This window comes from Haliaeetus albicilla, chromosome 16, assembly GCF_947461875.1.
Source record: "Haliaeetus albicilla chromosome 16, bHalAlb1.1, whole genome shotgun sequence".
Classification (NCBI taxonomy): Eukaryota; Metazoa; Chordata; class Aves; order Accipitriformes; family Accipitridae; genus Haliaeetus; species Haliaeetus albicilla.
This window is the reverse complement of record NC_091498.1, coordinates 21260993-21285836: the sequence shown is the minus strand read 5'-3', so window position 1 is coordinate 21285836 and position 24844 is coordinate 21260993. Positions and strand designations below refer to the sequence as shown.

At 38.2% G+C, this 24844-nt stretch overlaps 1 protein-coding gene across 1 annotated transcript; it reads right to left on the bottom strand.

The window, feature by feature from the left end:
- Window positions 1–1449: 1449 nt before the first annotated feature.
- On the bottom strand, window positions 1450–24599 carry CTR9 (CTR9 homolog, Paf1/RNA polymerase II complex component). The gene is made up of 25 exons (XM_069803873.1): window positions 24470–24599; window positions 22217–22315; window positions 21380–21619; window positions 20796–20913; window positions 20044–20133; window positions 18576–18724; window positions 15908–16015; window positions 15346–15453; window positions 14989–15225; window positions 13041–13130; window positions 12810–12938; window positions 12522–12705; window positions 11395–11483; window positions 10950–11135; window positions 10683–10770; window positions 10285–10433; window positions 8109–8225; window positions 7787–7932; window positions 6224–6295; window positions 4896–5031; window positions 4209–4355; window positions 3628–3785; window positions 3248–3344; window positions 2802–2914; window positions 1450–2537 (listed from the first exon to the last, which is right to left on the bottom strand). The coding sequence occupies exons 1-25, from the start codon at window positions 24512–24514 to the stop codon at window positions 2129–2131; spliced, it is 3504 nt and encodes a 1167-aa protein (XP_069659974.1). The 5' UTR covers window positions 24515–24599; the 3' UTR covers window positions 1450–2128.
- Between the last annotated feature and the right edge of the window lie 245 nt (window positions 24600–24844).

The following is a 24844-nucleotide window of genomic DNA, read 5'->3' as shown; positions in this document are numbered from 1 at the left end:
TCCCTGCTGATTGGCCTCTTTTTTATCATGCATTTCAAGCCCTTTCAAGTCATAACCTCTTCTTACAAGCCTCCTTTCTGACTGTGGAAAGCTCAAAAAATGCACTTACTCCTCAGACAACAGATGTATGGAAATCCCTTTTATTTTGCACTTACTGAAAATATTTCTCTCCAACTGGCTGTTACATTTGAAGACCCACTCAGCACTTTATCTAGAGCTTTTACCTACAGAAAATTTATTTTGCTACATACAGCACCAAACCAAGACCTTCAGACCTTTCATTACTAAGATACAATTAATAACATGATAGAGAAGGCTATGATAGTAGAGATGTATTTGAGGCAGAAAAAAGTTTCTAAGATCCCACAGTAAGTGCTGTACGTTTTCTTTTTCCTTCCTATTGCTAAAAGCTGGTTACTCTCATACTTGCCATTTCTGTCAGTGCTCCATTTGTTTCACCTTGCATGTGTTAGTTTTCCTTAGTTGCACTTGTCTCACACTTCTTCATAGCTTCATAAGTGAAGCAGTGTGACATCAAGGGCACATACCTCATCTATGCACTGCTTGCTTGTGATTCTGAGAGGTGAGCACCTGGGTCATGATTCTCTTGACAGGAGAATCATTTCCCACAAGGGCCACAAATTTTCTTCAAGCGCATGTTTTCAAAGCTATCTAGCTTCCAGTCTTGGACTGTCGCAAATCTTCCACCTAAGTGACTGTATCAACAAGAAGACTGAGTTAAGATTCAGTTTTGCTCTAATCCAATAAAGATGACAGCTGTTCTTCTACTCTGAATGTTACCAAGCGTGTAAGTTTTAGGTAAGACCACATATAGAAACTTGATACCAAACTGAGGCACAAAAAGAGATCTCAACTGTTCTACATTCTGCTTTGTCTGCTATGGTTACCAACAGCCCATAAACACATGAAAAAAAACAACCATACACAATGAGAACAGCAAACCCGAAATAGCAGCATGGGAAACTTAACTTTCTGTTAGTACTTGAAGTGAATTATCAGTAGTGACGATTCAGACCTTCTAAAAACAAAGCAACATAATTTAGGCTATACAGTCTATTAAAAACAGTAGTAATACACTATCGAGATCTACACAATTTTCTCTTAGCAAATGCTCAACATAGAACGTGATGCCCAATGAAAAAAGTTAGGAAAAAAATTGGTTTTGACTGGTGCAAAAATACCGATTTTTTTTTTTTTTTTTTTTTAGAACTGCAGGGAGAAATCAGATTCACTTTACTTTACAACACAGCAATTTTTCATTGTTGTTCCTGAACACATTATATGAAAGGACTTAATTCCAAAATCCATGTACTTAAGCTAAAATAATGTTAAGACTACTTTCTCAAAACAGATTCCTTTGACAAATTTAACATTTTCAGGTTTTCTGCTTATACCTTTTAAGGGATAAAATAAATCACTCCAAGCAAATAAGCAGGAACAGTTTATTGTGACACTGGCAACTTTACCTTTCTCAAGTAATACGAAGTTCTCTAAACTTTTTTTTTTTACCTGCCAATTTAAATATTTCATCTGTCTACTTTATAAAATTTCTTCAATATCTGCATCTTTTCAACTGATTCAACACAAAAACAGAAGCAAAAGAACAAACTGTTGGAAACATAAGGAGCTGCATCATGGCAAATGTATTCTTTAATAAAAAGTAAGAAAAACCTCCCTACTAACCTTTATTCAGAATGAGGAAAAAGATAAATATCCACAGCTCTTTGTTCCATTTGGCAGGATTTTAAGATCCATCTATGCATGTATAAGCACAGAACACACAGTTTTAGCCACACTGGAACCACCTAAACAGAGATTTTATGTTCCATAGGTTTTACATGCATTCCATCCTTGGTGCGCTGATTATAGTACAGGGATTCTGTTCTTCCTCTACAGCAGTTTCAATTTAAGAATACACCATAAGCCAACTTAGAGAAACATCCACTAGTTGATAATAGAAAGAATCACAGGAAGGTCTCACAACAGTTTACTAAAACATTAAGGTTTTTTTTTTTAAATCACAGTTTTCAAATATAAAAATTGGATTTTCCCTATAACTGAAACATATTTACATGAACTTTTTAAAAAGATGGTCTGTAACTTAGATCTAATCACTGTCATCTGAACCACCTTCAGACCCCTCATCGTTGGATCCTTCTGGTTCAGATTCATTACCAGATCCTCTGCCAGAACCCTCGTTGTCAGATCCTCTCTCAGAATCTCTGTCTGAATCAGCACTGCGAGAAGCTGGGCGAGATTCGTTTTCTGAACCACCAGAACGACTTCTCCCCGACTGTACAGACTCATTGTCAGACTGCTCCGAATCTGATCGCCTCCTTTTTCTAGCCGACCTGTCACTGTCAGAATCTTCCTCAGATGGGTGGACACTGGACCTCCTTGGACTACCTGCCTCGCTACCAGATTTGTTTCTGTTATCAGAATCACTATCAGAAACAATGCGTTTACTGTGCTGATGCTCCCCATCATCTGAATCACTGTTGCTATTCCTAGCATGTCTGTAGGGAAAAGAAAACAAAAATGAGTATTAAAAGATGCTATCCTTAGCTTAAAAATAAAATGAGACACCAGGATTTGAGTAATGCTAGCGCTATCAGAATGAGAAGAATGAGTGGCATTAATTTGCACTGGAAAGTGATGTTGTGAGTACAATGGAAGGCTTCTCGTTATCTTCGCATTATCTCATTATTATTAACACTGCAGTTTCTCTTGAAAGCATGCTTTGAAACTTTAGTACATACAAAGTTAATTAAGGTTCTTACCCATCATCAGCAATTTTGAGTTTATCCTCATCAGAGGAATCATCACTTGATGAAATGATGGCTTTTGATTTGATCTTTCCTTTCATTGAAGGAGGCAGACGTTCTGGTTTGGGCTGTACAGGTGGTGAGAGAAAAAAAAAAAGGGTTGCTTGTTCATGTGGCTGGTTAAAGCATAGTGCCCAACTGTAGAAACATATTCAGAAAACCAGACATGCTTTTAAAAAAATTTTCAATTTACTATCACTTAATTCTAGATGGCTTGGGAATTATCCTTTTCATCCTTGAAACAGCAATAGCAACAGGGGAGGATAAAAATAAGCTCAAAGGCAGTTTGCTACAAGAAGTTTTGTTGTAATTTTCAACATTAATAAATATCTCAACTAGGGTAATGCTGAATTCCAAATGCATACTTAGAAATTGATGCAGTTATTCGGGGTTTAACTTACAGCCTTCTTTTTTTCTGCTTTGGGTGGACGTCTCTTTTTAGGTCTTGGACCATTTTCATGCTCTTCATCATCACTTCCCTCATCTGCCTTCTGGGGTCTTAAACAGAAACATTTTATATTATGTAAAACATAACAACACAAAAAAACCTTAACACGTGCAAAAATAGCAGTCTCAAGAAATGTCCAGTTTATCAGGTGTAACTCATACTACTTTTGCAGAGTGGCTGTTTAAGTCTTATAATGTGCATGTGTAAATAAAAATTAATCATGTGACCTCTTGACAACGGCTCATTTTTTAAACCGTTATGAAAGACTGCAGAAGAATATACTTAAAAGCCATACTATTTCTCAGGGAAGTCTAACATTAAAGGATCAGTTACCTCCTCCTCTTCTTCTTCTTTCTCTCACCCTCCTCTTCTTCCCCATCTTGTTCACTACCACTGCCCTTCCTCTTCTTTTTCTTTCTAGACATGGGCAGATCTTCATCACTGTCATCGTTGACAAACTCATCAAATTCCCCTGCTCCTTTTTTGGAACGCTGCAATAAATAAAAGCCCCACAATATAGGCTATTATTCACCTTCTAATTAAAAACCTATCAGAAAACAATTTATAATAGAAACATTATCTGAAGACGTTTTCAAAGATATGAAAATACAGACCTTCTTGTGCCAACCTTCCATAACCTCTAGACTGATATAATTTAGAAAGTGATTCCAAATTTGCAGGTAATAAAATAATCATCCTCTGTTATTTTCACAGCTTGAATAGAACAGATTTTGGCAATGCCACCGTGCTTGGAACTTTTAAGTATTATCTTCCAATTTTTACATTTGGGTATTAAACCTGTGCAATTTCACTCAGTGGAGCCTAGGAGCTTGAAATTAAAAACCTGTACTACTGCAAGAGACCATGTATTGAAAGGGGAAAATGGAGATTACAAAAAAAAAATTCTGTTCTACCCTGCCTCCACCACCACCACGTTTCTTTTCTTTTGATCCTTCCACTTCACCAGTGAACATCAGAATATTCTTGGTTTTCTCCACATATTGAGCTCTTTGTTCCAGAAGTTTCTTCTGTTCTTCTTTTTCTCTTAGACGCTTCTCTTCCTGAAACAGAGAGAAAATTAACCGTTACTATTGTATTTGCAGCATCACAGTGATTATAATCACAGGCGTATAAATTATTTGCTGACAAGAAACAGGAAAATTGACTTTTGACAGTCTGTGTCATAGCAGAAGGTCCACATGGGGAAAAAAAAAAAAAAAAAATTCTACAAACCTATGCTAGAGTAGGCAAAAGTCCAAAAGAACTGTTGCACCAAGTGCTTCCTCATCCAGACTGTCAGTACAGAAATTTGATGGCAGACCTTCTGGGCCACCAATTTGATTTCATTATAAAAATAAAATAAAATAAAAAAATCTATTTCTGAGGCTATGTGGAAGAAAGAATGAGTATCACCTGTTACCTGTAACATTTTCTGCTAGCACTTACTATAACTAAGAAAAATAGCTACTAGATGTTTTATTAGTAATACCAGGTACCACCACAGAGCAACAGGAGCATATATATTGTTGATATGCAGACTTTTTAAAAATAAAGTATACTTTTTAAAAAAATACAGTATACACAATGTAACAGAACAAAACCTGTTCTTTAAGTAGTTTTTGGCGAAGCAGCTCCTTTTCTTGCTCTTGCTTTGCACGCAGCTCCCTCTCTTCTTCATCCTGCTTGCGTGCCCGAGCCACGTGATACTGGGCTTGACTCAGTAAGTCAGAGCATTGCCTGTAACATGCAATGTTTTCAAGTAAAGGAAGGTGGCAGACACATACTACAAGAACAAACAGTTTTATAAAGGGCATGTATCACACTATGTTCATATAACCGACAAAGGAAAAAAAACCTACTTGAAATAGCACAATAGAAGAGTAGAGTAGTACAGATTTTTGAGTAAACTAAGTCACTTTCTAGTAAGCTAATTTATCTTGCAGCATACAATTTCAGAACATATGGCTTCACACTTAAAATTTAGCCAATTCATATACAAAAAACCCCACATGAACATACAAAGAATCATCCCAACTAATTTGGGCAGCTTCAGAAGTATGGTTAATAAGAACTTGTATTTAATCACAACATACTAGCAAACCTAATCAGAAAGGTAGGTACAAATTCTATCTTAAAAAACCCAGTTGTGTAAGAATTAAGGTTGCATGAAGTGTTCAAGTCTCATGAAAAACTAAAGCAAGGCACTTTCAATACCCTCTTAGCTAATGTTACAATGACATTTCTTTTAATGTTAAAATTTTCTCTGTACAAAGTGCTTTAACCATATGTTTAAGACGTACAGTGCATGATGGCCAACGGATGTTACTTGTGTATGGCTACAAAAATCTTAGAAGAATGTGCCATAAATGAAACATGGGGCATACTGAGTGAAAACCTGAGAAATAAGCTTACAAGGAAACTGATTTGAATAGGCTTGTGTACAAGCTCATTACCCTGAACAAAAATTAAAGCAGACTAGACTCTGCAAAACAGAAGTTTTTCATATTTCCATAACTGACCCATGCTATTCACCCATGAACTACCTCAAAAAATCTCCATGAAAGCAAACCTGTTGGATTATGTTTCAAGTCAAAACAGTGAGAGCTAGAGATGTTTAAACAAGTGTCACTGCACTCTCACTGATGGAAAATTTACCATTAAAACAGCTGAAGTTTTGCAGGCTCCAGCTAATGGCAGACACCACATGTTGAGAGTTTTAGACTACACAAAAAAATGTTAGAAAGCAAGGACAGGAAAAGAATGAAACATAACAGGGAGTAACCCTTCACTTGTATTTCTACTGTTCTAAGACATTGTCAGTTGAAATTTTGGAATCCAGTTTTAGTATGAAAAAACAAGACAAAAAATATTCCACTTGGTATCTGAATGAAGGATTTGTTTATGGTTTTGGTTGTTCGGGTTTTTTTACCTGGCTTCAGTAGCAGCAAGTGCCAAGTCAAACCTCATCTTATCACCTACTTTACTCAAGTAACTGAAGTACCTGCAGGAAAAAACAACAAACCAAACTAAGCAAATATGGCATTACTTACATATTTATTATAATTTTGCCTTAAAACAGAGCATTTCCTCCTGAATTACAATCCTATAAAACTCAACAGATGAGGAAACTTCACCAGTTTTCTCTGCGTGCAGCCTCTTTTAATACAACAGCATAAAAGTACATTCAGAGTTCTCCAAATTTAAAACTTTCTAAAACCACTCTAGAGGGGAACAAAAACTCAGAAAATTCTAAAGAGAGTTCTAAGATTTCATTTACTGGCTCCTAGCAAGAAGTACATTACTGACCCCAGTAGATTTATTCCTTATCTGACACAGCTTAAGTGCCTGAAACCAGCATAAGAAAAGGAAGGAAAACTTATTTTTTAAAAATCCTTCCAGAAAAGCCTCTTTAAACCTAGCTGACAGGCCCTTGCAAATACAACAAATCTTCAAGTAAATGGGTAAGCTATGATGATCAGAGTTTCGATAACAGCTTCTCCAATTCATTTAAAGGAAAACAACTTTCTAACTTTCAAGGTTGCCACAGTTTCTTCCCATATTCCATCAGAGACATTTTAAATGAAGTGCGCTAGACTGAACTCAAATTCTTGTGCACATGAAGAAAGTAATTCCTTGCTGAAGTTTCAGATTATGGAAAATATTTTCTAAAGTGTGATAGATACCTGAATTTTTAGTTAATGTAAATTAGAATTTGTGTTCAAGTGTTTAGTTTGCATCACGTAAAGCACCAGAATTGTGAAATGCTTGCTAGTATGAAAGGCTTGCTTTAGTTGACAAAATTACTGAAAGGCAACATCCATCCTCAACACAACAGCAGAGCTAGGAATGCATAAAGCAAGCACCAGCTACACCAGCAATACCTAGGAGCAGAATAAACGGTTGAAAGATTTCTGTTCAAAGATGGTGACAACTGGATGAGATTAATCACAGTTTTCTGCCCAGAATTTTTTTTTTTTTTTAAAAGAGAACTAAAAGATCTCAAACAGACTTAAGAAACTGCTTCTGTTCTTAAGCCATTAGGGTACTTAGGCTTTACTTGCCAACAGTAGGGCAAAATTGGTTTTCAAGGGCTACCAGTCATTAACTACACTTATATAATATAAATAGATTTGCTTTTAAGCCTTTTAAGTTGTTTTGAAAGAAATAATCCAAAAAAGTATTCGTAGAATAATTTTCAACATTTTTTTCAACTGTGCTCTTCCAGGAAGTGGTGCATCTTGGCCATAGTAATATAAAACCCTCTGAGAAATACTATTGGCCACCTGGCCAAACAAAACTGGCTCTGGAGCAAAGTCTGAACATGTAGTTTTGTCAGGCCCAATCTTTGTTTTCCTACTAGAAACTCTAGAATTATATTCAGTGCTTTATAAGATATGATTGGTCTTCTAACCAGATTTGTGAGCTAAACTGCAAATTTACTGTAAGGGAACAACAAAACAGATTATAACGAGTAGAAATAAGTTGTCTTCACCTGTGGGCGAGCTCCAATTCTTTCACAGCGTTAAGCACCTCCTTTAGATTGCTTTTTTCATCTTTCAGGACAGAGGTAGCTAGTCTTTGTAGCACTAAAGCCACATTAAACATAAGGACTGTATCACTTGGTGCTACATGCCTGGCCTGTAAATAATAAGAATGTTTTTAAGGTATGCTACGTGATACGGAGGTATACTGAAGTGACATACAGAAAATAAGCACTATTATTTCAATCTCAGACTACTGAATTTAAAGAGACACAAACATGCATCAACTTACAGTAATTTTATTCTATGATATATGATGTTTTATATTCATACCTTTAACAAAGTTTGTTTGCATTCCTGTAATTTGCCACATTTGAAGAGTGCCCGGGCCAAATATAACAATACTTCAGTATTTTGATGCTTATAGAACTTTCTGAGGCAGTTTTCATACTGAATGGAAAAAAAAAAAAAAAATCAAATTAAGAGGTGACAATGGTTAGTTATTTTGGCTAGCTAACACCAGCAAATGTTTCTATTCCTAAAAAACATTACTGCTGATATGCCTTCTATTTTTTAAAGAAGTGTGTCATGCTACATGGATGCCTCCTTTTCACTGATCAGAAAATTCTTTCTGCTATTTCATAGCAAGTACCTGATTTTTCTGGAAACTGGCAGCAGTCCAGGAGGCTCTGTAGGTCTTAAAATACAATAGAATACTTTGCAAGTACCATCTATTGTAACAAAGTCCAACAAACATGACTCATTTTAGGAGCACTCAATTATTCTCTGCAGTATGGGGGATTGCTGGGGGGGAATCTATTTTCTTTATTCATACAAGATATTTTACAAGTTGAAATATATTTAATGTAGTAATTCCACATATCTGATGCAATTAGTTTAAAAAAAAAAATCCACACCTTTCAGGTAATGTCAAATTTGTTCTGTCCACCTAGCTGAATAACTTGGCATACCAAGGGATATCTAGCTGTTCTAAAGTGTAAAAGAAGACTTGTTACTGTAAGTTTTGTGGGTCTAGAATTAAAGCTTCAAACAGTTATGAACCTTAGTCTTTGGAGTAACCAGCGCCTTTTGTTTGACATACTCTTTTCTCAGGGAATCATTCACCCTCTCTAAACCTCCAAAATAGTAAAAAATAGAAAATAATTTTTATTTCCAGCTCAAATACAGAAACTGCCCTGATCTGTAATGCCTGAACTCACTACTCTTGGATCACACTGTGTTGTGAGTGCCCAATTTTCACTCACCTTTAGTCAAAAGATTTTGTATTTAGCTTAAGTCTTTCTCAGATATTTATGCTTTATGGTAGAGAACTCACTAGAATAATTGCTGTGGCTGCAGTAGGCTACGCTATTAAATTCAATTCATCTCCCTTTGAGTCCAATATTGCGTATTTCAGACTGTGGCTTGTACTGGCTGCGTAGCAGAACCCAGGGAACAATAAAGCACCTCAGTAAATAAACACGTTTCTACTAACAGCTTTACTTAAAATATATTAGCAAATTAGTACAATATTTTTCTGACAAATCAAAAGCTGAAAACGATACCCATATTCCCATTGTAATTCACTGCTTTAACAATTGCTAAAATTAGATTTCCATTAGGCTTTTTGTCAATAAAAACAGGTGAGGTGTTAAAAAGACAACAAACCCCATTCAAACACAACAGAATGAATCTGATCATGTTACCAAAGCTTTGTAACAGTAGTTCCCTGGAGGATAGCAACTACTGAGGTCTTGATCAGGTAAGAAAGGCCCAGTATCTCTTCCTTATAACCATCACAAAAAGCTTCAGGATAGCTCTGAACTAAGTATTTTAGATCCTCACTGTGGACTCAGTCTTAATGAAACATGTTTGTTCTGAGCTTCTGTCCAACATCCACTTTGGTTTTAGCTTACTTGTATGCTTTTGATCAACTGAGTCAGTTTAGTTAGAATAGGTTACTTGGACGGTAGTTTGCTTGAGCAGGTTGAACTAGATGACCTCAACAGGTTTCTTCTAACATGAATTACCTTGTAATGTTAGCTGTGGTGAAAGAAATCATGGCACAGTCAGCTTGTCAGACAGCTCTGATTGTTATTTATGAAATCATTTGCAAGAAAAAAAATAGGAAGTGTTGCTAGTAAAAAAATCTCAGCAGCAAATTGCATTTACTTACTTCAGTAACATCTGAATGTAAATCACAGAGCAACTACAATAACTGAAACCTCTCTGACTAAAAATTAATTCCGAGACCAAAATTCTGACCTAATTATGTTTTAACTCTGCTACCAAAAAAACAAGTGTACAAGTTGGTAGGTGCTTTGTTACCCCTTAGCCACATTTGGCAGTTTGTTTTTAAATCTAGACTTGACAGCCAACAGCATGCTAGAAATAGACCTATAACTTGTTAAAATATTATTCAGAAACTTTCACAGTTGCTATGACAGCAGAGAAACATCCAGAAGTCATCTAACCCAACATATTATGTAGTTCAATTTAGAGATGTTACCATCTGCACAGCACTGATGTACTGTTTCTGTTCTACGTAGATATGTGCCAAATTTAGCCACACATCACTGATATCTGCTGTTGCCTCTCTCACTTGGGCAAAAACATCACGAGCTTCACGGAAATATCCTTTATGCGCCAAGACAGCTCCTAAGGGGAAAGTAATATGCACAGTGTAAGCTTCCAGGTTGATGTACTATGCACTCCTACCAAAGAAAACAAAGTATTGCCTGAATAAAGTTCCCCATTAAAAACTAAGTGACAAAGCTGCCATATGAAAGCTATTCTTTCCTATGCTCTACTACATAGCGTTCAGGCCCTGCAAAAACAATTCTATATTAAAGCATGAAACATAAGAATATCATCACCTCTCAAGGAAAATCAGAGTCTAATATTCACCTATGCCATTAGCAGCATACAAATTCTTTGGATCATTTCTGAGTACTTGCTTGTAGATCGCTAATGCACGGTCTTGATGACGCTTCTCCTGCAGAAAGAAGTATCCCAATTGATCACTCATTTCTATAATGGGGTATTAAAAGATCTACCCATAAGTTTTATGGGCTACAAGATGCCAAATAGGCATCAAGAAAAGGCTTTGAGTAACTAAGAGCATACAAAAATTAAATAAATAAAACACACACAGGGCAGACAGACGCTCATTACCTTTTCTCTGTCTCTTGTGGGTTGATGTAGAGTCTGCAGCCAGACGTTGCCAAGAGCCAGCATGGAATAAGTATCATTTTGTGTGGAGGGCTGTTTCAATATTCTTTCAAATTTCTTCTGTCCGGGACCCCACTCTTGTTTAGCCAAATGAAGATTACCAATCAGAGACCAAGCATCTGGATGGTCCTAAATAAAAATTCACTGTAAGTTGCAAAAGCATCATTTTCCCTTGGAAGGTTACTTTTTCAAGTATAAAATGCTGGTTTTCTTAAATAGAATTCCATATTAAAAAAAAACCAACAAACAACACACACACAGAGCAGATTACAGTAGCTCTCTCTTCTTCACCTAGTTTATCTGAACAAAGAAAATAAAAATGCAACAAAAAGAAAATAAAATTTTAAATTAAGGTAGTATTTCAAGTGTTTTAACTTGGGTTACAAACCTGATTTATCTGAAGTGCTTCTTTAAACCAATCAGAAGCCTCATAAAAGTTTCCTTTATCCCTAGCCATAGCTCCCAAGCGCAAGTAGCCTAAGAATAAAAATAGAAAATACAATAAAATTTAAAAAAAAAAAATCAGGAAACAGGTTAAAGTCATCTCAAACAAAAAAAATATTGGCCATGCATGAATTTCAAAAGCAATCTTTTTCTTGATCTGCTAAGGACAGCAAACATTAAGATACCTTTCACATTCTATTCACAGTGAGACACACCACGTGAAGAGGAACGTCTGTCCACAATGGTGATAGAGAATTGCAGATTTCTAACAGTTAAAGTAATGTAAATGTTTTTAATTGGTTTCATAAGTTAAAGACAATTGAGAAACCTCAAAGAAAGAAGGATACATCAGTTACATAGTTCTCCCTCCACTTTAAACAGCTCTCCCGTCTCTGCAAGCTTTGGGAAAAGTATCAGTTAGCAGGTGACAATGGAAAACAAGCAGGGAAAAGGCTATAGATTAGGCTGGGGCATGCTGTGTGCTGCAGTTTGCTGAGCAAGGGCTACCACGTCGCCTTTGCAGCAAATATCACAGGTCAGCTACGTAGGGGCAAGAGGAAGAGCAGAGTGAGGAGAAAAACCAGGATGTGCCATAGAAGCTGTGCTAACACCCTCAACAGCCCTTCTTCCCTGGAGGAAGGCCAAGACCCAAGATAAAGTGATTCTCCCAAAGGGTGTCTATTTCCACCCACACAGAGTTGCAGAGCCCAGGCATATCAAGTGGATGGCCTTGATTGCACCCAAGTGCTGAGGTGCTTAGGCTTTGGTGGGAGTGGAGAGCAAGGGAGCAAAGGCATGCAAGTCTACATAAGCTAATTTTGCTAGATTTTTTTAGTACGGTATGATTTACCAATAATTAGAAGGCTTAAAGCTGGAGATTGGACTATAAGGATGATGCAGGCCTTAAAAAAAAAAAAAAAAGTAGGGAAAATAGCAGGTAGGTAAGCAGGCCCCAAAACTACTATGAAAAGAAGTGAAGAGAGATATAAGGAGACCAGAAAACACTGTAAACGGGAAGATTTTTGGTATTATAAGGAGGACTGTGGAACTAAAATACCAAATGTTTCTTACAATCAACGTAATTAGGATGTTCTCTTAAAATGTTTTTATAGAGCTTTTCCGCTTCATGAAATTCACACATCGCCTCATATAGTCTGGCAAGGTTATAGGACGTTGTTACAGAGATAGCATTGTAATAATGCTCATCATGTTCAGCTTCTGCTTTTGCACGATCCAGTGATGCCAAAAAATATTTCTAAAGTATAAAAAGAAAAAAGGAATAAAGCACTCCAGAATATTCTTAAAGGAAAACTTCTGGGTGATCAAGAAACTCAATTCAAACTTTGAGTAATTACATACCTTCGCTTCTCCTAGGTTTCCCAGCCTGAAGTGCAGGGCACCCACGTTATTCAAAATCTCTGGTGGGACATCAGCCTGTACTTTCTCTTGCAGAATGCGTGTGGCTGTACCATAGGCTGACAGTGCACCCTTTACAAAGAAAGGGAAAGTGGATAAAAGAAGTAAGAGAATGAGCTCTTATGCTCTTATGAAAAGTACACACATAATTCACCAAGTGTATATTAATAATACCTGTATATCAGTCTGTTCTAGAATTTGGGCTAGCTCAATCCATGCCTCTACATCATCAGGATATTGTTCTGTGACTTTCTTCAGATGCCCCTGAAAAAGAGCAGAAAATAATTATGCCTCTTTGTGGACACACACTGTTTAAAAAACATATAAATAAAATCAAAGAGTGAAGGTATTAACCTTAACACTAGAAAGCTACACTGTACTACAAACAAAAACATCCTAAATACCTGCACAATTTGGTCACCATAAAATGGCATTAGTTTCCTTCCTTCATAATTGTATTTTTCTGTAGAATGTAACACCTGCTTAAAGTCCTAGAGAAGCAAAAACTATTACACCAACATGAGAAGCTAGAAAAGTGATGTCTAACAGTTTTTGCATTTACTTACCCAACATGAGGTTTAAAATCCCTTTCATTTAAGGGTTCCTTCCAGATAGGCTAAGACAAGTGTCTTCTGGAAATCACTAGCTAACTTATCATCTTCAGAGACTTTTAACGTATATGGGAAGAATTCTGTCGTTTTCATAGTACCAAATACAAATGTGAGGCCAGGGGTCCTCTAAATTCCTGAACTTGCTTTAGTCAGAACCCAGCAGGAGTCTCAGTTCTGTCCAGAAGCTATGTGTATTGGGTTTGTGTGGCAAAGTTTTGGTAGCAGGAGGGTTACAGCAATGGCTTCTGGGAGAAGCTGCTAGAAGCCTTCACTATGTCCGACAGAGTCAATGCCAGCTGGCTCCAAGATGGACCTGCCACTGGCCAAGGCTGAGCAAATCAGTGACAGTGGCAGCACCTCTGTGATAACATATTTAAGAAGGTAAAAAAAAAAAAGTTGCAGTGGCACAGAAATGGAGAGAGGAGTGAGAACATGTACAAGAAACAATCCTGCAGACACCAAGTTCACTGAAGAAGGAGGGGGAGGAGGTGCTCCAGGTGCTGGAGCAGAGATTCCCCTGCAGCCCGTGGGGAAGACCATGGGGAGGCAGGCTGTCCCCTTGCAGCCCATGGAGGTCCACGGTGGAGCAAATATCCACCCGCAGCCCATGGAGGACCCCATGCCAGAGCAGGGGGATGCCCGAAGGAGGCTGTGACCCCGTGGGAAGCCCGCACTGGAGCAGGCTCCTGGCAGGACCTGTGGATCCGTGGAGAGAGGAGCCCACAGAGCAGGTTTTTCTGGCAGGACTTTTGACCCCATGGGGCACCCATGCTAGAGCACTGTGCTCCTGGCAGGACTTGTGACCCCACGGGGGACCAACGCTGGAGCAGTTCATCAAGAACTGCAGCCTGTGGGAAGGACCCACACTGTAGAAGCTTGTGGAGGACTGTCTCCCATGGGAGGGATCCCACGTTCGAGCAGGGGAAGAGTGTGAGGAGTCCTGCCCCTGAAGAGGATGAAGCTGCAGAGACGACATGTGATGAACTGATTGTAACCCCCATTCCCCATCCCCCTACACCACACTGTAGGGGAGGAGGTAGAGAATTTGGGAGTGAAGTTGAGCCTGAGAAGAAGGGAGGGGTGGGGGGAAGGTGTTTTAAGATTTGGTTTTATTTCTCATTACCCTACTCTGGTTTATTGGCAATAAATTAAGTTAATTTTCCTTAAGTCGGGTCTATTTTGCCTGTGACAGTAATTGATTGAGCGATCTCTCCCTGTCCTTATCTCAATCCATGAACCTTTTGTTGTATTTTCTCTCCCCTGTCCAGCTGAGGAGGGGGAGTGACAGAGCAGCTTTGGCGGGCACCTGGCATCCAGCTAGCGTCAACCCATCACACTATGACTCTCCACAGTTAGGAGGATCCCTCACAACAGCCAATATTAAATATTCTATACCTACAGCCAAGTAACCCTGAGTTTTATGCAACTTAAGGTACAGTCTGATTTCAAGTCTGATTTTCAAGTTCTACTCTTGTATGTAAAAGTATGATGCTGGCAGAAGCAAAACTCACCTTTGCAATATCCCGTTTCTCTTGGTCTTCTGAAGCCGCATAAAGAGATCCAAGGATTTTCATAGTCTCATAATTATTAGGATAGGCTTTCAAAACTTTTTCAAAGCACTGTGATGCATTCTCTTTGTCCCCTCGATAAATGTACATTTGACCCAATCCAAAAAATGGAAGTACAAAAGAAGATGAGGCAAACTGAGTGGCCTGGTAATAATACTGGAAAGCTTGATCATAATCTTCCTAATTAAAAAGAAGTAAATAAAGAACAGGTAGTGTTTACATATATAAGCTTTGTATGAACATTCATAACACAGATTTTTTAAGTGTAATCTCAAAGAGGGCTTTAAAAAACTGCCTCACCTGTACATGAAAAGACCTAGCCAGCTGATAACAACTCTCTGCCTGCATTGCTTCAACTTCTGTATTATGGAAAGCATGAAGAGCCAAGTGTTGTACTTTACCATAGTCCTGAAAAAACAAGAAGTTAAAGGAAATTTGAAAGCCTGCACATTATTTATGGTCAAGTGATTTATTATTTAAACAAGGACAGCTGGAAAATAGAGGAAAGCTTTAGCCACAGCACCAACTAAATTAATAACAACAGATATAGTTTTAGTGGTTACTGTTCTTTTCTCTAGTGGGGGGGGGTGGGTGGTGGTGGTGCAGAAAAACCAACAGCAAAACAACCACCTTCAGGACACAAAGGTGACATTGACTTAAGAAATCAGGGTATCTTTTCTTGGCTTTCTTGAGAAAGGTTTATACAAAATTTAAGTCAAAAACTTTACACTTGTCCATCTAGATTAACAGTTCCATATTAGGCACCACTTAGCCTGATGAAATGAGATCGAATCTAACACTGGAATCCTTGCTGTTCAGAGGTTATCAAGTATTTAACTGTAAAGTTCCACAGACCTCTTACCTTCTTGAAGAAGAAGTGATTAGCCAAGTGATTCAACACCATTGGATTACTGGGATCAATTGTGTAAGCCCTAGAGAGGAGCTGAACACCATTCTTGATGGAATCAGCCTAAATGAAACATTGACAGGTATCAGCAGCATCTCAATAGCTGTATCTTATTAACATCTTCAAAACTATTCTTCAGTCTAGGGTGCTGCAGGAACTCTGACAAAACCTTGCTGGGCTCACAGAAAAGAGTAAATTCAGCTACTAGCTTATCTCTCTGCAGCATACAGATGGAAAATGGGAAATGAAGCCACCAAACAGGGATGGAAAAAAGCAGAGCAGGACTTTCTAGGAAAAAAAGAAAACAACTTAGTCTTGGTGTCCTTTGACATTTCACACTCACACCCCGATAGCCTCCCTTCTACTGTTCAATATCCCCAGTTCCTGTTTGGTTTAGGTTTCAACATTTTACACAATTCATTCAACAGCAAAATGAAAATATTCTCCTGTTCAAATTCTAAACAGGAACTTCTGATATTGAATCAAGAGCTACCAGAACTTTAGTTCTAATTAAAGAAATGGTAAAAGTTTGTTGTGTTTACATAGGGCTATCATTATATCAACTTACTCTTTTCTTTACAGTTTAAAGAAAGTTTTCCATGGGTACAGATTTGACTTACCTACAAGTTCAAATCCATAACTGATAAAATAATTGCTATTTATTTGGGACATCCATGAGATCTCTATCACAAGCACATCAACTTAAATCTGTATTTACTTCTGAACAGAAACACCAAAATGGTATCTAGTAATCATGTAACGTCTGTGCTTTACTTTGCAATAATTAGCAGCAGAAAGCTATCTTATTGAACAGATTAGGTTTTATAAGTTGAGACATAAGATGAAGTCTAATAGGCAGCTAAAAAACATTAATTTCAGTTTGAAGAGGCATTATCTTTCCAAACCTAGCACAACAATATACCTTGATTAGGAGATATTGAATCCTTCTTGGTTTAATCTTCAAAGGCAAAGAGGTTTTTTTTATAAGCACACTATGTATATGTCTGGGTTCTCCAATAATTTGAGTCTCATATCCAATTTCAGCCATAGCCAATAGATGGCTAGAGGTCTCAGAGCTCCTAAGCACTTTCATTAAAGAAAACTAGAGATAAGACAGACCTCAATAAGAACACAGTGTACTCTCAACCCTGATTTGACATCATTACATCTTCTAGGAGAGAGAAACATTAGAAATATCTAAGCACAGAAAAGATGTCAATTAGTATTTTGCAGCTCTGAGAGAATCTTTTCCCCAGAGAAAGTGCTCTCCCTCCCCCATGTCAACTCTTTGGTGTTATACTAACTTTGCAGTGCAAGTTGTGAAAACAGTTTGAAGTAAAGCACAGATGATACATTTCTTACAAAGAACAAAAAACATATTTGAATGCGTCAGCTTTTTATCACAGCTTTTTGAAGCTTAAGATGAGTGGACTCATCCCTTGACTTTAGTCAAAATACCTTCAGAAAAAAAAGAAAGATACGAGGTTTCATTAGTTTCTCACCCATGGAACTATTTAATAAAATTTGACTTTAGAACATTTTTGGTTGTCTCTGTAGTTTTAGGAAAGAAAACTCTCATGCTCACATTTTTCAGTATTCTTCATGGAAGTCCTAACAGTTATTCTTTTTCCCATGATGTAGTAAACTAAGTAATTTTCAGACATTGTGTGCTAACAAAAGACCTTTCTAGGGAGCTACGTGTTCTACAGATAGCGTAACACTAAATTTCAGCAACATAGAATTATGTAACTATTTTTTTTTTTTTAAACACTTAAAGGTCCCATCCTCCACTGATAACTTCCTTTGCATGGATTAACCATCTCAGATCTTATGATCTCAAATAAGCTATATGAGCATACATATTTTCCAAGTGATACAACACCTAGTGAGGTAGGATCACCACTTTATCGTAGTTTCATCAGCCTAGTTAAAATTTGTTCTTGCCTATTCTTTGGTTTACCACTTGGCATGCATGCTAAGGTAGCCTGGATACAACTTTTACACTTGTTTGAAAGCTTATGCTCCTTAAAGTCCAGGACTAAGCTCCTGGGACTATATCTTTTACCTTGACCTTCCTGTTAGCATGATGCTCTTTCAAAAAAAAATTCCTGATGCTCTGGAATAGAGCTGCCATTGCAAGTGAGGTCTCCCAAGTATTCGAGGGCTTTCAGAGCATCCTGAGTACAAAATGATTTAGTTAACCTTCACAGAGTCACAAATGACTAAGTAAGGCTGGCTATTATACATATTATAACTACTGTTCATTAAAGTAAGATTTTGAAATCAGCACTATGGGGTTTTTTTAAGTGATGGGGCATGTATTCACACATCTCACCATGGATTTGTATTATTTTAATAGCTAGCACTGGTTTTCTGTACTTAACACCTCTATAAGCAACAGTGTTGATTTTTAGCAACAGAAGGAAGTTACTCAGAATGTGTTGCTCCCATCACAAGTACATATCTATAACATCATTCAATAGTGACACAGACTTAAAACAATTTAACCACAAAAGTTATTACTCCTTTTAAAAACTGGGCTACCTTTCAAAGGATAAAAAGTCTGCTTTTTCAGATAAGAAGAAAGTAAACTGAGTATGGACTCTTGTTAAGTCAGACTCACCTCTTTATTATTGAGTTCCAGAACAGCCAGTCCAACCAAAGCCCCTACGCATTTTGAATTTAACTCCAGAGCCCTGCTGAATGCTAAGCGAGCTTTTTCCAACTTGTTCAGTTTCACGAAGCAGTGGCCCATACCCAATCGAACCTCAGCTAGAGAACAAGATGACACCATTCAGAATCACAAAATTTCAACTTTATGACTTTGTTACATTCTGGACATCAACTAAAGTGAAAGCAGAATTTTTAATACTTCTTTAAAACCTGTGAAGCAATCTAACGATTTGCTGTTTTTAAAGGCAGCCTCCCACACTTGGCAGGAAAACTAACTTTAACAGATTAGTAAGACTTCATTTCTTCATACACCCCAGAACATTGGTTTATATCTCCAAAAGACACCAATACTAAACAAATAAAAAATTGCTTTTATGGAAATGTATTTAAAAAATGATAGAGAAAGGCAGTAAAAAAATTGCCAGATGAAAGGGCTGGAAATTTCTTAGGCAGGGTAAGTTCACCTGAGACTAGCAGGCCTTCAGAAAACATAGATGAATAAACAAGTTAGCTAGACATTTCTCCTCAAATGATCAACTGATTCACTGCCAACAAAATGCTGCTTATCATCCTCTAACTTCCATGATCATGTACAGATGAACTAATAGAGAGAATTCACATCATATTGCCCTTTCAGACTGCCTGTGAACTAAGAATACAGAGACATTTATATACAGCAATTTCAAATCTGTGTCTGCGTGAAAAAGGGGAGTGAATGAAAGATGTTTGTTTAAAAGTAAGGCTTGCATTTCTAAATCCACTTTTGCAGCAATGAGTCTTATGCTAAACCAGACTACAGAATACACATCAACTTTGTAATAAATTATTTTTCAGATAGGTTATGGCAATGTATACTACATCTCTCAAGAGACTTTAGAGTATTTATGATCCTAATGCAAATACCCTGAACTAATACCTCTAAATTACATGCACGTTTACAGCTGGTACCAATAGCTTTAGCAGATTTTTGCATTAATTAAAATCATACAACACCAGGAAAACTCACATCATGCACTATGGGTAGAATCTTACTTTTCATGTCTTGTTTCATTATTCATGTTAGCACATCATTTTCTTAACCCTTATTCCAAGAGCTCACAGATATGTCCTGCAACAGTCTTGAACAGTTCCACCCCTCCCCATACAATTTTAACTTCTCTTACATGCAACTTTTCATTTTCTAATAGCTCTTTAAAAGGTAATAATCAGAAAAAAATGAAAAGTATTTTCTTAAACACAATTTTCCTCAGTTAAGGAACACTTCAAGTCATCAAACAGCTGAACTCCTCTATAATGAGGGCTGTGGTTTTTTGACAGATATAGATCACAAAAAGGCCCGTAGGTATTTGAATTAGGAAGACTTGAATTAGTTTGCAAGCACAGCAAATACTTCCACTAGCAAATACTTTCTGTCTTACCTGGGCAACCTGGATTGGTACGCAATGCTTTCTTGTAGTAGGCAAGGGCTCCTCTATAATCTTTCTTGTTGAAAGAAATGCATGCTTTACCTGTTAGAACATACCAGTTACAAATAAATCAGAAACATAAACAAAGCAGTTACAAATCAGCTCATAAGTATTATTTGGTAAACTTGTGCTGTGCCGATTTTCAAAAGTTACAGTTAAAAACTAACTGAAAATTCAGACAACTACAACTTTTATTATCTTTGATGATGTCAAGTGAAAAAAGTCAAACATGGGAACACATTAAATTTACATTTTCGTGGTTTTCTGCAGAAACTTAATTTTTTCCTGGTCCAGAGGAGAGACACTTACTAAGACTAGATTAATTAGCGAACAAGTTAAAATACTTGTTCAGTATCAGTTGTAATAGTTACAGCCCGCTGACCCCTCACTACTGGTATCTTCACCTTTGACAAAGTATACAGCTTCATTGGCATCATCAGGGATACATAAGTAGTTGGACTGGATGTATGCCCACAGGTCTCAGAAGATGCTAGCTAGCATTATACTTTTTCCTAGCTCTTCCACCTACATATACTTCCCAAGTTTAAAGTAGTATCTGTCACGTGTTTCTGGTCAAAAGTGCACACTTCTTTATCACATTCTTTCTCTCTACTCACATATGCAACCTCTTCTTAAGCACATAATTCATTCCAAAACTCAACTGGAGAGACCAGGTTTTTACACAAATACCCATAAACTCATACCAAGAAGGGCAGGAATGTTATTTGGAGACTGGTTGAGCACAAAGTGGAATTGTGCATCAGCTTGGTCCATCTTATCACCTTCAAGCAGACAAAAGCAGGCTCTTCCCAACAAGTGATTCTAGATAAGGAAAAAAAAAAAACAAACAAACAACCCCCCCCCCCAATAGATTTATCTTTGTAAAATATGAAGATTAGACTACACAAAGATTAACAGCTATGCTATAATGCTTTCTACGATTAATTTATTTCTCTTAGATCAGGAAGAAAAATAAAACAAAAAGGGTCTTTATCATCCACTTCTAAAGTTCACATATTATCAAGCAAGAGAGTAACAACCAATCCTTCCTTCCCAAGCCTCAAAAATTGACTGACGTACTTCTATCAGACGTCCCAAGCTAGAGATAATTATTCCTGGTGGCACTGCACACATTTCAGATACTTACAAGTTTTGCTTACATGTACTACACTAACAGACTTTAAAGCCTGAGCGGTTTCTATCTTCCCTTTTGTGAATCAATACTTGTTTTCTTTACAATGTCTGAATAATTTACAAATATGGATTTTTAAACAGATTTTGGTTTTACCTGATCATACATGATAATTTTGTCAGCCATAGTATACAACAAAGTAGCTTGCGTAATGAGCTCCTTCTTGTTATCTTTGTTCTTCTCCTTTCGAGCCTGCTGTACATAGTATGCTGCCAGAGTATCCAGACATGTCATCTGATCTTTTTCATGGTCTCTATAGTCCAAGTTACCATCTATGCGTGCAGCTTCCAACAGCTTCACAAAATCTTCTGTTTTTCCTTGTTTGTAGTATTCCAGCTATAAAATATACAGTTTTAACTACCCCAGCAAGTACATAACATATCAAGTTGATGCTTTAGGTGTCACACACATTCTTTTTCCAGGATGTAGGGATAAATCAGAAAAAGCCATTCCGATAGCACCAAATATTTTTCTGTTATCATCCCAACTTAGTATTTCTACATTAAGACACAAGCCTTACAACTATTTATAAGTGAAGAATCAACTGTTTTTCCTCTGAACTTCTTTGACTTTTTGCACATTTCACCATGCTTTCCAAAGTACAGATACTGCCCCCTCCTTTTATATGAAGTGCATAATCAAAGGCACAAACAAGGAAAACTATGAATTGAGGAGAAAAAAAAAAAAAAACAACCCCAAAACAATTTAGAAAGTAGGCCTCAAGCAGCACGGTTTCATGAAAATAGATTAAATTAAAATCTTAATATGCATATGTCCAATCAGAAATATCTGGCCTAGAATCAGTGACTGAACAACCCCATTAAGTTCCTGTTCAGAATGCAGTTATCCCTGGTCATAAAAGTAAGGAAGTGGAAATCATTATTTGATTATCTGAATGTAATATTCAAATACACAATTGGTATATCTACTAACCGCTAAGGCAATCCATATGTGCAGTTGAGTGTGTTCCTGTTTCAGTATACTTATAACTTCATCACCCTCAGGTAACTGATCGAAGTCAAGCTCAATAACCTAGAACCAAACGATACAGATTTTCTTTTCACAAAGCATTAACAATGTTATCCCTGAGCTCAAAGGAAGCTGGACATTTCAGAGCACAAAATGTAAATAATTGTGTTAAAGCAAGGTTACAGACAAAGAAAGAAGTGATAATGTACTGTATTCTGTACAAGACAAAAGTGATGGTCTCTCACAAATATCAGAGGAAAGACAGCCCAATGTTTTGGATATTAGTCGGGGAAAATAAGCAGAGATGCTAACTCAACTTCTTTCACTATAGACTTCAGGCTTAGAATTTTTACAGTTCAGCTAATAACCAACTTGACTGCACACTGTAGAATTTCTAAAACTTCTCCTACAGGTAATACAAAGATCTAGGACACACTAAAAATTTTCCAAGTAACCAGGTGTCAGAGAATCAATACCTAAGACTTATCTCAGAGCCCTGAAATTATGTAAAGTCATCTTTATGCCCAAGAAAATTAAGAGATTATTGAAGTAGCAAACATCATAAAGAACAGACTAAATTTCTGATTATTAACAACCATGGTCATCATGAGCAAAAGACATCAACAACTTTTCAACATACAAGTATTATTTTGCAATTACTATTTTCCCATGTTGATCTACTCTTCTGATGTGGAAAATGAGTAAAAAGGAACAGATAGTCCCAAGGTGGGATGTTTGGGAACACAATTTAACTACCTGTTAGTTCACTTGCTACTCAGTCATGCTGCCTTTAATATTAGTCATCTACATTACAATTTAATTTTACAGCAAGGAAGAGGTGCAGTTGATGTACCCAGGCTTGTACCCTGATTACCAATGCAGGGACTCTTTCTCTGAAGGCTGGATTCGATCAGTCCAGTTTATAAGGGCTTATAGTTTTGACTATGCAAAACTTGAGAGTACCAGCAAAAATATTTCCACTACTATTGTTAATTTTAGTTTGAGTTTGTCTTGCACAGTACATTCTGTTTGATGGATAATGTTTTTGAATTTGAGCAACCCTCATCTACAAACTAAAATAGCAGTTAATGAGAAATAGATACTACCAACACAGCAAATAAATACAGAAGTAAAAAAGAGCAGTAAAAAGAAAAAAAAAGTACTTTATAGCACTTTTTAGTGATTAATTCAGAACTTTGGGATTCAAGCAGTCCTAGCCAGAACTTGAACAGCAGCACCAAGATCTACTATTCATGCTGACACCTCAGACAGAAACTTCTGTCACAGTAAAAAAAGCCCTCCAACATGTAACCTACAGAGAGCTAAGTACATTCGTGAGACTTCAAAACTCAATGGTAGTCATATGGAAATTTGCTAGAGTATGGATTTATGTTCACAAAAAACATTTTTCAACCTACAAGCAGTATGTTTCAATGCCTTATTTAGCTACGGTATTAATTTAATATCTGCTGTAGAATGATTTAACTTCAAACTTTACAATACCCTGTAAGTTCGCAAATACTTCTCTTAAATCTTTTTAACCTTGCCTTCTGACAGTCTACCCTAAATAAAGAAAAGTTAAATAAATTTCTAAACCCACACTGAAACACCCTCACAGAGCGGACCCCACAGCCCAACCTGTGTCTGTATGCTGACTTAGGAACACGCATGCCGTTTACAAATCAGTGGTCAGAAAAAGCAGCGCCTAAGGAACTAAGGAGAGAGTTTAGCCGGACAAAGCCACCGTCCACAAGCACGCACTAAAGATCAGATCCTGTTCCCAGCAGGGTCTCCGCTCCTGAGGCTTGCATGTGCTTGAAGCATACACAGTGGGAGAAGAGGCTGCCCCTTCTTCGCAGACGTGCGGTCCGGCAGGACCCCGGACAGACTGCCTGACTGCTCCCAGCGGCTCTCCTGCACCAGCAAGCCACTAGGCAAGGGCAGGGAGGTTACGGCTAGCAGAGGGCTGACACCGTTCACCGAAGGGCACCGGCGAAGGCAGCTCTGGGTTTCTTTCCGCAAAGCCATACACCTGTGACCCCAGCAACTCACTCCGCGCAGGGAAGGGAGCGACACTGCCCCTGGAGCCCGGGACAAAATTACCAGAGGAAGCGACAAACGCCCGCGCCCCGGCACGCATCGAACAGCGCACCCCTTCCTTCCCCCGCCCCGGGACCAGGCCGCGCCGCCGCCGCCGCCTCCCAGCCCCCGACTCGCCTCATCGGTGTCCCGGAGAGGGATCTCAATAGACCCCCGCGACATGATGGCGATGCCGACGACGACGCCGTCCGCCGAGCCGCGAGCACGCAACGGCCGCCCCGCTCGCACTTCCCCTCACTAACACCGACTGACCCGGACGTGCTCGGGCCGGGGGCGGGGAGGCGGCCCGGCTCCGCCCCCGAGGCGTAACGAGCCAATCCTAGCGACCCACGAGCTTGGGGAGGCGCCCCGCCCCCGTGCGCGGGGAGGCGGGAGGGCTTCGAGGCCGGGCGCGCGCGGTCCTGTTGCTGCGGCAACGGCGGCCTCGCGGGCGCCCCTCAGCGAGCGGCGAGGCACCGGCGCGGCCGGCAGCTGGGCGGGCGGCGGGAGGCG